Below are 14,282 nucleotides of genomic sequence, written 5' to 3' on the forward strand. Positions count from 1 at the left end.
AGTGGAGATATTATTATATATTATATTTCTCATTAGAGATGTTTAAGCTCTGCACACAAAAGCAAAAGCAGTCTGAGCAGTAATCGAGTAGCAAATATAACAGTAATATAGTTATCTAGACTGCAGAGGATTGCTGGAAGTAAACTACACTTTGGGGCAACCTGTAGCCAACGCCCAGTGCTCCACCTACAGCAGGGAGCGGTGCTGCTCAGGTGAAACTCTAAGCTAAACGTCTCTATCGAAAAGCAATCACTTTGACTGAATATTTAAGTGTACATGCAGCTTCAGGGTATAATGTTCATTAGTTTAAAGAATACCTTTAAAACATTCACGCTAGGTTACTGTATGTGCAGCTGTCTTTGTCAGCATAATTCTTTGTTCTTCTCCAATTAACTATGACCTCCTCCTCCTCTCTGTATTTACCACAGATACGTATCAGCCCTGACAACACCAGCCCGCCTATCCCCAGTGGATTTCCATTACTCATTGCCCCCGCAGGTGCCTACCTTCCAGATCACATCCCCCAATGCCAGCCACGCCATGTCGCTCCCTCCTGCTGTTCACAATCCGTACCCCCTGGAGGATGACCAGCCTCTGCTGCGCCGCTACCAGGTGCCCCTACACGATGCTCATTGCCAGGAGCCTTACCGGCAGCAGCGTCGAACCTATCTAAATGACAGCAGGGGAAGCCTTCCCTCCAGCCCCTACCGGCTGGCTGAGGATGAAGACTATGAGACCACCCAGGAGTATCTGTCCTCTCGGGAGCAACCAAAGAGAAGTGGGTCCAGTGGAACTGGAAGCCGGCGCTGGCGGAGATCCAGACTGAATGGCCACGTGGCCCCACGAGGATACGAGGCATCTCGGGACTATGGGTCTCGAAGCTGTCTAACAGATAGTGAGTCAGAGGAGGACGGCGAGAGCACGCCCTTCCTCAGTATGCAGAACATGAACGCCGAGCCTTCCACCATCTACAGGCCGGCGGACAGTCGGACTTCTAACTCGTCAGGGCGACACAGTGGGCATGGGAACACGCATACGAGACTCACACAGTCACGCTCCAAACCGGACAATACACCGCATTAAAGAGTGATAATGAACCGACAAAAATCAATATAGTATAGACCTGCATCTATAAGAAATATTTTTATTTTATATAACTGACAGATATTCTAAACAAATGAAATATTTATTTTCATTTTAGCAAAAGTTGTCTACTAGTTAACAGCAAAGACTTTTTTATAGGGAAAACTCTATTTATATGTACATTTTGATTTACAGCATAAAAAGATGTGCCAGTTTTTTCACAATGTTAAAAAATAGAGTAATATTGTGGTGCCTTTTGCTGTATGCCGATGCCAGAGGGCCAGTGGAGGTTTTTGTAGCCTTTCTTATATGGACGCCTCATTTTTTTATACACATTTATGTTTTTGTTTTTCCTCTCTGGTTTCCTATTTACTTTCTTTCCAAATTGCATTCTTCGAGAAGTCTAACCCCTTCCATATCACGCGATATAAACCACTTCAGCATAAAGTGTATGTTTACATATGATAATATGATTCGCCTGTAGGGTTTTCTTTTATGATTTGGGATTTATTAGAACGCCTCATAAATGCGATGTAGATTCTTTTCTTTTTTTCTTTTTTTTTTTGCCCGCTAACTAATGTCTACCAAGAGAAAAAGAGTCACAGAGAGTGAGAAATTGTGTTGCGTGTGCATAAATGTCTGCGAGTGTGTGTGCGTGTTTGTGCACGCTCGTGCGCACCTGTGTGTGTTGCTTGCATGCGTTTGTGACTGTTAGATGAACTTCACTGTTTGTTGTGGTAACATCAAATGTGTGGGTCTACTGGTGTCTCAGGAGAGTGAGAGTAAAGAGTCTCGGAGGTTCACAGAAAAGTGGTTAATCAGAACAGTGACCCCAGTGTAGGTGAGCAGGCAAGGCTGCTGTAGGGTTGTATGTTATGCAGGTCATTGCTTGATGTGTTTACAGCTATTCTGCCCCTCCCCAGCCCGCCCCATTTACGTCCTTTTTTAAAAAAAAAATTTTTGAAAATGATTATTTCCCAACAGGTTTTCCTTGCTTCAGCCTGGTATGTGGCCAACAAACACTGAGCCGCTTGGCACAGGGTGACCCCTGCTGTCAGAGGCAGTGGCAAAACAAAAAGATTGCGTCTGTTTTCACTCGAATCCCACGCCTAATCATCCTTCTGTGTCCATTCTGTTTTCGTGGCTTACGTTTAAGGCCACCAGCGTCTCAGGATTTCCACATTCATCCCCCCGCCTCCACCTCAAGCCCTGCTCAACCTCTTCCTTAAGTTTAGGTCTACCTAAGATTCAAGTTCTCAGATGCTGAGGACCTACGTGTTAACATGCAGTTACTAGTACCCCGATCATTCCCATGCAGAGAAAAGTAAAGTCAGGTGGAAGCAGCTCAGTGGATCACAGTACAGAGCATACTAGACAATATTAACGAAATAGCTGTGAAACTTTGGAGGATCATATGATGCAAAAATATGCAAACTTTCTATTTTGCTGTTTGATTACATCATTTTCTAAGAGGTGACTGTAGTGTGTTGTGTGGAAAAAAAATGTGATGCCTATAGTGTAGAATGAAATAACATGATACAAATGCATATTTACCCGAGTTATTTTTTGAAAGCCATTATGCAGCCGTCTATCATGTTTTCAGCCTTTCTTGTTCACTTAACGTCACGTCCATTGAATGACTGTGTCTGTGAATTATTTTATCACTCGGCTTAGATCCCTCCACCTCACGTGCATACTTCCCAGTAATAGCCGATAGAATCCAAATAGTTTCACCTCTGATAGTAATGTGTACTGCTTTGTCTTGTTGACTGATGGAGTCATTTAAAATTTAGCCTGTAAATGATGATTTTGAAAGTGAATAAATTCATTTTAAGCCCTTTGTCCTCCACTGAGGGAGAAGTAAATATTTGAAAGATATCTCAAAGTCACAGCCGTCAGTGTGGCTCGCACAGAAAGGACAGCTGATGTTTCGTCTCTGTCGGTATATTTCTGCTCCTCCTTATTAAAAAATAATGGAATGCTGCAATTAGGGGGGGAAATGCCTTTTAAACACTGATCTGCAATTCTGACTGGTATATGGTAAATGCACAGTGGCATGGCAATAGAGGATGGTCACACATCGGTCACAACATGCAGATGTTTTCATTGAGTTTCTCACCTCTGGGTCTAATTTTGTATGTCAGAAAAGTGCAAAAGAAGACTTCACCTCCAGTTTTAATGTGACAGCCCCTTCACCCTGCCAGTCCTCTCACCCATTTGAGATGCTACCGGGCACGTCCAATCAGCCTCTTCTGTTGAAATTTATGACCCCCCCGACCCCACCCTCGCTTGAAATGTTTGAACACCTCTCCTCTGCATGTCCTTGTGGTCAAGGTTAGATGGGTGCATGGTTTAAAAAAAAGAGATTTAAAAAAAAATCACACAAAAAAAGCAGCAGACAATTCTTTTCCAGTCAGTGAAAGTGTATTTCATTTAACATTCAGCAATAAAAAAGAACCTTTCCCCATGTCATTCCTGAAATATGCTAGAAAAAAGAAAAAACTTGCGAGATTGTCATAGATTGTAAAATACAATGAAAAATGAATCCACCTGTTCATATGAGAAAATAAATCTTTATTCATATCATTTTACGTTGTAGTCATTTCTGTAGACCGCCTTGCTCTGTATTTTGATTCATCTCTCTCTCTCTCTCTCTTTCTTTTTTTTTTCTTGGCTTGGGGTTGGACTCGTCTGGCGTGCGCAAGGTGTCTCAGGAGAACACGCATAAAACCTGACAGTGAAATAAAATCTATTTAATACAGTGATCGAGGGTTTATATGTTGCAACCAAAAGGTTTTAGATAGCAGTTTCATACAGTTAGTGCCAGACACACACAACAATGCATTTGTTGCGTGAGAGCAAGAGCACTGGCGAACTTTAACTATTTCAAAGAGGAAAGTACGAGCCTTAAATTGAAAACATACATGTTGATATGAGGCTATAAGTATGAATCTATTTATTGTAAATCCTGGTTTGTTTGGGTTTTTTCACTCCAGACGGATCTTTTAAGGAACACGAACCAAAGCATACTAGTATTGTGACGCTGCCTTTTTTGTTAATCATGGATGACTCTATGGCCAAAATATCAACTGTTCTGATAAATGAGAGTAGCTACAATATGTGAAATCCAAGTCCAATATTTAAACACTGAAAGACAAAACCTCAATATGGTCAAGATTTCATTTTAGATTTAGTTTTCCACCTTTAATTTTTTTTTCCTCACATGGATACCTTCCCGTGATGGGAAGTTCAGCTCCTGCATTGGCATATATGCACCACTAGATGGTGTCACAAGCAGCAAGATGCGGAAGTCTTCAAATCACAAGAGTTCACCCTATGTAGGCGTGAGTGGTGCTCCGCATCAGCACTGTTTCCTCCTTTACCAGTAACATCCCCCCCTCACATCCGTGTAACAGCAGTAACTGAGAGAAAAGCAGCAAATCCGCTGAACCGATTCAAGGAAAGGGACGAGACCAAGTAATGTTTCCATAATATTCACTCTTATCATTCTTTTCGCTGACCACCATCCGTTTAATAACTACATTGATAACTACTGCATTACATTTTTGCTTGCGTGATGATCGTTTTCCGGGTGGTAACTGTGAGAACTCAAGAGAGCGGCGTTAAATCCAGAGCGTGCAGCGTGCTGAGAACAAAAGTAGTTGAATAAATTAAATGGACTGAAATCTAAGAAACTACATTTCTCGGAGGCTGTCTTATGAAAAACACAAACAAAATCCTCTGACCCATCCAAGCTACCTGCTTCAGCAACAAAACACTGATCTGCCCTTCAAACATTAACTAGGGTGTTCAATTTTTAAAGAGTGGGGGTTCATTTCACATAATTCATGGGAAATCTGCCTTCTGCTGTGAATCTATTTATTTAGTTTTTATACTTTGTGCCTTCTGTTGTGTGGCTCATCTGCTGCTTTTATTTAAATCCAAATCCTTGATTTCTTGTTCTGTCTCGTTTTAGTTACTTCAGCTCAAAGTGACTCATGCCAGATGAAGTAGACTGAAAGGGGTTTTACTAGTATTTGTGTTCAAACGTCCATAAAAAAGACAGACTTTGAGATTTAAAAAGGATTATAAGAAGTCTTGATTTAAAAGACAAAAAGGCAATTGTTTTCCAATACGGGCTTGTGTATAGAACAATAAAGATACCAGTGGATGCCGTCTTTAACCTGTGAAAGGCTCAAATAAAGAAATCGCTCTACACATTCAAAATACAAATAAAAAATAATAATAATGACATGTGCAAAGTAAGATTAAGATCCTGAAATCTACTGATTGTCAGATAAACAGGTCTGATTGTCCACAGCGTTCTTTTCACGGTGGCGTTCGCTTCGGATTTAACTCATTTGTTCACAAAACGAAAGAAAAAACATTCGTCCAGCAATCATAAGGTGAACCAAATTTGTGGAAATCAAACAGAGAAGAGATAAAAGTAGCACTCACTCTACTTTCATTAACATGTGGAGTACAAAAACACTCAGGCAACAGGCTTTAGGAGGTTTGCCCCGGTGTCTTCCAAGATTATTGTTTCTTTTGGTGACATTTTGGAGCGTTTCCCAGATCCCCTGTGTGCAAAATAGAAAATGCAAATGTGGATACATTATTTTTTTTCTCCCTTCTCTCCCTTTCTCTTTCTCTCTTCTAGTCTTATGTGCTTTTTTTGGCCTTGAGTAAACCATGATGATTTGCTATTTGCTGTATACGTTACCCTCGAGTCCTCCTGAGTTCTGTTTCTAAAATTAATGTTTTGATTCTGGGACATGCAGAGATAAAATAAAAGGAACACATGCTGCGTCCTGGAACTCAATCTTACCTCTCCTCCACATCTTGTATTGTGTCGGGAAGGGGTGTGCCAAGCGTTTCTGGAAGAAATATAACAGCAACCCCACTGAGGATTGCCGCCCCTCCATAGATTAAACCTGGTAGCCAAGGTATGTAGTCTCCCGTGAGGCGCACCATGGGGGCCACCATAGCTCCTACACGTGCCATACTGGACACCAATCCCATGCCATTCTGACTGAGAGAGAAGACATAAAACCATAAAACAGCTGCAAACAGTCATAACTACACACTAGTAAAGTCAGAGATTGTGTCAACAGAGGGTCAGTAAATATGTAAATTATTTTAGTGATAGTAAAGAAGTGCATGTGCAGTCTTAGACTATTAAAATGTCATGAAACCATATATTAGAGCAGAGATGTCATTATGGGCCACATCCAGCCAACGTTGAACTTAAGTGGGCCAGACCAGTGAAACTCCTCAAACTCCTCTTTATATCAGTGTAAAGAAGTTTGTCTACACATTTAATACCTTAGATTTCTTAATATAAGAAAAATCAGCACAATTTCAACGGTACAGTTCAGGTTTTCTACGTGACAAAGACATTATTTGGAACTCATTGCTTAGACCAGTGGTTCCCAAACTTTTTTTGCTGGGCCCCCCTTTGTTTTACAAGAAAAATGTTCGCGTGTGCGCGTGCACAAACACATCCTCCAACCACACACGCCCATATTTTGCTCCATTGCGGTTTATTTCACACCTCAAACATTTAGTAAACAATTAAGCAAATACAAATAAACTGCAATAAATTACAGGTAGTAAGAAAATAAACTACTAACTCTTTTATGCTACGTCCACACCTACACGAGTATTTTTGAAAACGTTTTGCGCCACGTTATTGTTTACCGGAGATGAATTGCAGAATGGCAGATAGAGACAAAATACTGTTAATCTGACTATCTTCGGTTTTTACAGGCTTACATATACACACGCAGTTACTGTCCCTCTATTTACAAAGGCAGAGGCATCACGGTGTGATTATTTTACGTGTAGTTGTTATTCCCCCGTGTAATAATATTCAACATTGCTATCAATTCATTTTCGAAAAATGCCTCGCTGTGCAAAATGGGTTGAAAAACATAAACAAGTGTGAGATACTGTTTGTCCGTGATTTAGACAGGGGGAACAAATCGTGGCAGGATCAGCCTGATATTATTTGTATCCCTCTGTAACTTTACTGTATACAGAGCTAACATCTCCAAAATGTCAGGAGTAGTTAGTCATTACAACAAGTGTGTGTGAACTAAAAATCAAGAATGTGGGACACTGTTTGTCCGTGATTTGAAGCCCCCCCCCCCCCCCCCCCCCCCCCCCCCCGGCCCCACACTTTGGGAAGGTCTGGCTTAGACCGTCCTTCAGTTTGAAAACATAAAAAGTCTGGTAGCACTTTATAACATGACCTGTGAATAATTTGCAGGCAAGTTAGGTTTTTGCAAAAACGTTCAAACGAGTACACTGTTTGTACCCTGTACTTGTTTCACTTGTTTGCAAAAACCTGACATGTTGCCCACAAAATGCATGTAAGTACAGGGTACTTACAGTGTACTTGTTCATTATTTTTTGCAAAAACCTGACTTGTTGCCCTCAAAATGCACGTAAGTACAGCGTACTTGCCTGCAATTTGCAGTTCATATTATAAAGTGTTACCAATAGATTTTCCAGTTCACAGAATTTGTAAATCTACTACTGTATAAAAAACAAAAAAGCAGCCACCCCTGGATTAGCGATTATCCTTAGTTGTTGCTCTTCAGCGAAACCTAGATTTCATTGTTAAACCAAAGTCATCTAGGTTTCCTTGCTGATAGTTTTATGGTTTTGCCAGATGAGACTTACCGAATAATGGTTGGGTACAGTTCTCCAGTGTAAAGGTAACAGCAGAAGAAAGATGCAGCAAGACAACCTTTACCCACAACAGCCAGAGAGGTCCGCAGAGTTTGTTGATCTGCAAAAAAGCGGAACATCCATCAGGTCACTCACTTGCTTCTCCTCAGCCTTATCTTGTGCACATGTCTGTGTTCTGACATACCATAAGGTACCAGCAGGTTGATCAAGATAGTGACCCCAGCGATGATGAGAGCAGCAGACTGCGACGGCCGGCGCCCTATATAACTCATAGTCACAGCGATGATGATTTTAGCTGGTATGTCAACAGCTCCAAAGATCACTTGTATCAGGTAAATATCCACTCCAAACTTTTGCAGATCCATGGAAAGGCCGTAGTAGGCAAAGCTGGTTGATAACCTAAATATAAAAATACACTTGGTGTCATTGCAGTTTCACAGAAGGTGCTGTAAATCTGTCACTGAGTGTTTCTACAAGAGCAGCACACACACACCAGGCAGCTGCCAGACAGACTGTGCTAATCCTCATGTAGGGTGTGCGGAACAGATCCAAGGCAGTGTAGGAGCCCTTTGACATGGACAGCTCATTCTTCATGGACTCCTGGAGCATCTGTGCACAAAGAGAAAACATTGTTAATATACAGTCTGTTTATGTGAAACACAGATTTATCCCAAAGTTTAAAAATATTCCCTTACCTTAATGTCAATTTTTTCTCCCTCATCACACCGTCTGTTAAACTTAGCCACACTTTTAAGTCCCTTGATCGCCCGATCAGGCTTATTCTTTAAGGCCAACCATCTTGCGGATTCATGAAACCACCTATAAGGAATATTGGTTAGGTTTGCTACATTTTTTAAAAATGTTTTAGCTTACATTGGTGACTATAGTTGAAACTTTTCAGTTCAATGATTGCCATCTCACCATGCGTAGAGGAAGAACACATAGAAAGGCAAAGACACAGCCAGGGTTAACCACCTCCAGTCCCGGATGTAGTAGGCCATCAATGCCAGGATCAGCTGGCCCAGTGTGTAACAGTAGCCACTCATCGTGCCCACCACAGTTCTCACACGAGTGGGGATCCACTCAAGAACTTGAAACAGATGAAACACATTTTCATAAGATTGGGAGCCCATGTCATCAACATCCCTTTAGTCAAGTAAAATAAAGGAACTAAAAATCATACTGAGGGACAAGCTGTTGAGTGATATGCCAGATAGAGCCATGCCACAACCAAACCGGAAAAAGCAGAACAGAGGGAAGGAAGGAGAAAATGCAGCACATGTTCCAGAGACCGCCATCAGAAGGTAAGACATGAGCAGGAGGATACGTCGACCATATCTAGAAGACATGAGGGCCATCGGTGAAACATTATTTGACTTGCTGAACTGTTTATTATTCATGCCACTGGGCAATTAAGATTTTTCTTTTCAAAGACGAGTCAAAATATTACACATTCAGCTTATTGTATATTATTGGTGTTACTTGTCTGCAAGGCTTCCGAAGAGAAACGCTCCCACAAGCACGCCTCCCATGTAGATGGTTTGTCCCATTTGCTTCAAAGAGTGCTGGTCACACACTAAATGCCACTAGCAAAAAATGCACATTACAACATATGAACATCTGCACTGCGATGACAAGTTGACTGAAACAGTGTGATAAAAATGCAGTTTTACATCAGATATGATTGTGGAGCTTCTGTCAGCCATGTTGTACGTCCAGCCATCTATGCATCCTTGCAGGTCAGCATCCAGATCATCCACACTGTTTCCCTCATTTCTCAAATTGGAGGTCCCATTTTTATCCAGGAGGTGCCACTGTGGAACAACGTAACGCTGGCACCTGTGCAATTTTCCTCTGTGGTCCTGTGGTACTGTGATCCGCAAAGCTTCCTCTGGGCTCAGCTGGGACTGTGAGAGATTTGAGTGAGCGCTACAGTAGTGAGGAGGCACCGCAGCCACAAAGTTTTGCAGCAGGTTGTGGCTGGCCAACATAAGGATGGGTGTGGAGAGGAGGGTTACGTGCACGATTTGGAAGCGGCCTGTGCTGCCCACCTGCTCAAGGAGCTCGCTGAACCCCATGCTTTTGTACAACTAGAACGCTAGAAGGTGACTTTAATGTTAATGGCACTAGATTATGCTGTTGTTTCCCAATGAACTTGGTTCCGGCACCTGTGACAACATTGAAAAAAACACTGGTTGTGAAAAACAACCACTGAATGTTGTGATAGTGTTAAATATTAGAGAGTTAAACAGACTTACCTGCCAAGTTAGTCTTCTCTAATTAGATAAACTGGAAAAAGAATGCACAGTGACTATGTTGGTTACTGTAGCATCGCCATTAAAACAATTAATGCAGCTCAAATGAATGCTAGCAAAGTGGTCCACAGACAGTCCTTAAAAAACAAAGCTATAAATGCTAAATAAAGTTAAAGTCGTCTTGTTGCTGCACCATGGAAAAGTGAGCAATCGGCTCACAAATTCCAAAAGCTTTCCTGAAGTTTGGATTACCTGAAGTACACTGTGAATTCTTGAGGTATTACCAGCTTGTTCTGCGAAAGCTGAGGTAGAGTACTCTTTGTTGTATAGTGGCAGCGTCAAGTCCTTCACTGCAAGTGAGCTTCAGCATCAAGAGTGAGCACATAACTATGCTCAGCTCGCTGCTCTGAGATGCACTCCCTGCCCTTTAGTGACTACATAACACGAAGGGCAATGTGTGCGCACAAACGTGTGTGTGTGTGTGTTCATACGTGTCAGGCCGGCTGAATTTGATTTTCTTTGTCATTTTCTTTCTTTCTTTCGTTTTTTGAAATATTCTTTTCTTTCTTCTTGAATTGTTCGCAAATCAAGCAAGGACCGGTTTGCTGGTAATATATGTACAAAAAAGGTATACGACACCTTTAAACAACTGAAAAACAGCAAGTATGTGTTTGACTTGTTGCATCATGCTGATAAATATTCAACTATTTGAAAGATCTGTAACAAGCTTTTGTTACACAACAGAATTAGCAGTCAATCAGTCAATCGTAAGGTGTCCTTCCATTCGTGCAATGCAGAAGAAAGGCTATGAGACAGAACCATTCATAAAGGGCAAAAGAAAAACAAAATCTTTTTCCAATTATTTGTTTTTCATATTTGTATTGCGCTTATGGAGTAGATGTTGCTATCTGAGACTGCCTGGTGTGTGTCTTGGTGATTAGTTATGAGGAATGTGTGCTCTTGTGTAAGGATCAGCATGAGATGTCAAGACGAATGAAGCTGCAGGTGCACCAAAGCAAAACAATAAACTTTGCATTTTTTCAGCTGCGAGTGTGTTCAGGAAAAGATTTGTCCTTAGATTCCTTTTTATTTGATGTATCTGCTGTTTGAGCCTTAAAAGTCTTGTTTTTTCACAGCAGCTGAAAATAAAAATGAGAAAAAGATTCAAAGGACGTTTTGAACACTCTCTGCATGACCTGTGAAATTTCGAGTTTTACATCCAGGCTTAATGTTTTACAAAAACAGGCTGTTCTGTCAGTCTGGATTTAAATTAACAATCAACAAAAGCTGCTCTGGACATGTGGACGGATAACAGAGTAACCAGAAAGGAACCAAACTGAGGGAAACACTCAGAATATCAATGAAGGTCTAGGGAGATGGCTTAGGTATCGCATGCTTTTACTTAAGTTTATGGCTCACTAAACAGCCAGTCATGGACAAAACAAAGGCAGCGGGAACATTTCAGAAGAAGAAGAAGAATTCCTATCATATGCTTAGATTTTATTGCTTTTAGTGCAGTGCTGCCTGATCACAAGGATCCAGTATTCATTTTCAGACTTCTCCACTGCGCACAGATTTCAAAATTTCTCCAAATTCCCTGACTTTTTTGATTATTTTATTCACTGTAGATGCTTAGATATTTAAAGCATACATAATTAAACACATAGGAACATTATTTGGAACATGCTCCACAACTGTAGATGCAATTTTATGCAGATTGCAGAACCTCTGCCCATCTTTGTTTCTCTAATAGTTGGTCTCTTTAAGATGCTACTTTATACCCAATAATGTCACTGATCTGTTATTTTTCCTCACTTATTTTTGCAGCCTTTTGTTGCTCGTGTTACAACTTTTCTAAGACGTCACCACCATCAAATTCAAAATGAGCTAATATTTCTTATGATACAGTAAAATGTGTACATTTAAATATTTTTATGTCCTTTTTTTCTATGCTCTCTGAATACAGTATAGATTTACGACATTTGCAAATCCCTACATCCTTGTTTTTGTTTTACATTTTACATAGAGTCCCAAATGTTTTGCAATTGGGGTTGCAAATACATATATGTATATATGTATCATTTGAAGCCACTTCTGCAAAGGATTCGCTTCCAAACCCACAAGCTATATCAGTCTCATGGCCCACACACAGATGTGGGGATCCATTAAAGCAGCATGGATGCATGTGTGCCAAATGTCAGCTAGATGCGACCCTAGAAAAACAAATGAAAAAATTAATATGGATAACAATATTAATATGCATTCATAGGGAAATGAACTAAATATCACTCTGAATGCCAAACTGTCAACTATGGCTCTGACCCAGAGATCACTGTGACATCAGTGTCACTTGCTGAGTTGGTTCTTTAATGCAGGGCTCAGTTTAATTAATTCACTTTCATCTTGGTTTCAGACCTGCCAACTGGAAGGACACTTTGAAACAGAGGTCAGCGCAATAACATGTTGAGACTCGAGAGGTGTGCGTGTCAGCCTCAAAGCCTCTGCAGCATACAGTCACCCATATTTACCTTTCTCTGCTCAGGTTCACAAAGACGTTGGGAATTTCAAATGGAGCTGGATTCCAGCTTAAAGAGGACCTATTATGCTCATTTCCAGCTCCGCATTTTTATTCTTGGACTCTACTACAGTAGCGTTGCGTGATTCACAGCTCCAAATAATCCTTTATAAATGATCCATTTATCCTTCACTGGGTTTTGGTGCAGTCATTTAGTTCATCCACTGGATTTATGACAGAAAATAGGCAAAGTGCATTATAGGTAATAATAATAGTAAGCTTTTTAATATAAATTGTAAAAATAACAACTATAAATAAATATATATATATATTATTATAATAAAAAATAACAGCTGCAGTAACTAATTTTAGACCAATAGAAATGACACCCCGATTTGCAGCAGCGGAGAACAAATGAAAAATTTGCTCTGGTCACTTCATGGAAGATGAGGGGATAACCTGATGATTGCAATTAAAGTGGCACACAGACCTACGCATACATTTTCATGACAGTTCAGGGGAGAAACAAAGTAAGGAGTCATCATCAACGGATACAGCAATCAAGAGAAAGAAAAATACAACAGCAACACCATCTTTATTTCAGTTTATCCTGATAAAATCGAGTTGTAGGGTTTACTTACAAGCAATGAAAAAACTTTCAGTATTGAAATGCTCAAACCTCACACCTGGAGAGACAGATACAGCCTGAATGAAACATCTATCGCAGGTTTTAATTCTTTAATTGCCAGATTAAAAAATGCAATCAAATAAAGTAGTAAAAGTAATCAAAAAGTAATCAGAGGTAGAAAGCTAACAACGTGCAAAAAAACTGCAGATGTGTCATCAAATTACAGATCACGGGGGACTAAATCCACAAAGTCTGAAAAAACAGGAAATTGCCATTTGAACAGTGAAGAAAAGGTTTCTTTTGTGGTTTTCTGAAGATGGTGTATTTTATGATATGCACTTGCTAAAAAGATAGACAAGCTCTAAAGGTTAGGGATTTATCAAATTTATTACATCAGTAAAATGTGACAAAACATGTGCATCTTCTCAATGTTTACCTCTTCCTCAGTTAAAACCTGTTAAACATAAGTGGATACGTAACACTTTAACTTTCAGTTAAGTACCAGTACAAAGATTATAAAAACAGTTTAACAGAAGTCTGACCCCACGAACCGTTTCAACATCAAATAGAACATAAGTTACACAAACTGTCTTTGTCTTTTCCCACTGACAATCTGTGTATCTTTAATGAACTGCAGTAATCACTCTGACCACTTCTTCTGAAGTTTAGTTTTAGTCTTTACTATCAGAAGCTGTTCTTGCCTGGTTCCTACACTTTTTCTGCAACAATTTGTTTTACCCAGCTTCTTGTTGCTTTAGCCTCCTATGCTGTAGTTTTTCATGTTCATTTCTGGCCACCCAGTGATTGGTTGAGATAATATTCAATGTTTGCTGTTTAATGCAGAGAGATTTCTTTTCATGCTGATCAGTGTAGATATAGTTCTGCTAACGTATATATCATATAAGATCAGTTTTACAAGGTACGCCAAGAAAAGAGCATCCATACTCACCATAAAACCATATTACAGTAAAACTCAACCTCAACAGTAACCCTGATAGTACTGGGGGTGGGAGGGTGGGTGGGGGGCTGTTCTTTCTTTTCATTTATAAATACTATAATGAGTTCACAAGGCCCATTTATGTTTGTATTCTTCACTGTAACAGAT

General features: G+C 40.3%; 2 protein-coding genes across 7 annotated transcripts in view; one reads left to right on the forward strand and one right to left on the reverse strand.

Annotated features, from left to right (window-relative positions):
* Window positions 1-3,669, forward strand: part of nrg2a (neuregulin 2a) — a 79,711-nt gene extending 76,042 nt beyond the window's left edge. For all 4 annotated transcript variants that reach the window (XM_085288963.1, XM_085288964.1, XM_085288962.1 and 1 more), the window contains one exon: window positions 429-3,669. In XM_085288963.1, coding sequence (XP_085145089.1) covers window positions 429-1,083 — 655 coding nt within the window. In that variant the 3' untranslated portion in view covers window positions 1,084-3,669. The remainder of the gene's footprint in view (window positions 1-428) is intronic.
* slc22a6l (solute carrier family 22 member 6, like) lies at window positions 3,663-10,401 on the reverse strand. Of its 3 annotated transcripts, none has more exons than XM_085288968.1 (13): window positions 10,287-10,401; window positions 10,038-10,068; window positions 9,831-9,947; window positions 9,453-9,686; window positions 9,262-9,365; window positions 8,963-9,117; window positions 8,701-8,869; window positions 8,475-8,598; window positions 8,273-8,388; window positions 7,964-8,178; window positions 7,771-7,879; window positions 5,912-6,115; window positions 3,663-5,663 (listed from the first exon to the last, which is right to left on the reverse strand). In XM_085288968.1, exons 3-13 carry the CDS (start codon window positions 9,855-9,857, stop codon window positions 5,576-5,578), a joined length of 1,545 nt encoding a protein of 514 aa, XP_085145094.1. In that variant the 5' UTR covers window positions 9,858-9,947; window positions 10,038-10,068; window positions 10,287-10,401; the 3' UTR covers window positions 3,663-5,575. The 3 variants fall into 3 exon arrangements, with proteins under 3 accessions (XP_085145094.1, XP_085145093.1, XP_085145092.1); XM_085288967.1 differs by having other exon boundaries at window positions 3,663-3,814; window positions 5,542-5,663; window positions 9,453-9,947; XM_085288966.1 differs by having other exon boundaries at window positions 9,453-9,947.
* Between the last annotated feature and the right edge of the window lie 3,881 nt (window positions 10,402-14,282).

The sequence above is a fragment of the Mchenga conophoros genome, linkage group LG10, assembly GCF_057382185.1.
Source record: "Mchenga conophoros isolate Kocher_MC1m ecotype Shallow Benthic linkage group LG10, M_conophoros_male_GT1.1, whole genome shotgun sequence".
Taxonomy (NCBI): Eukaryota; Metazoa; Chordata; class Actinopteri; order Cichliformes; family Cichlidae; genus Mchenga; species Mchenga conophoros.

Excerpts from the sequence above, each read along its gene's own strand:
- slc22a6l (XM_085288967.1), bottom strand. The coding sequence starts at position 9,857 with ATGGGGTTCAGCGAGCTCCTTGAGCAGGTGGGCAGCACAGGCCGCTTC. Across the intron at positions 8,599-8,700 it reads GTGTTCTTCCTCTACGCATG|GTGGTTTCATGAATCCGCAA; the intron begins GTGAGATGGCAA and ends TATTCCTTATAG. Across the intron at positions 5,664-5,911 it reads ATACAAGATGTGGAGGAGAG|GGGATCTGGGAAACGCTCCA; the intron begins GTAAGATTGAGT and ends TTTTGCACACAG.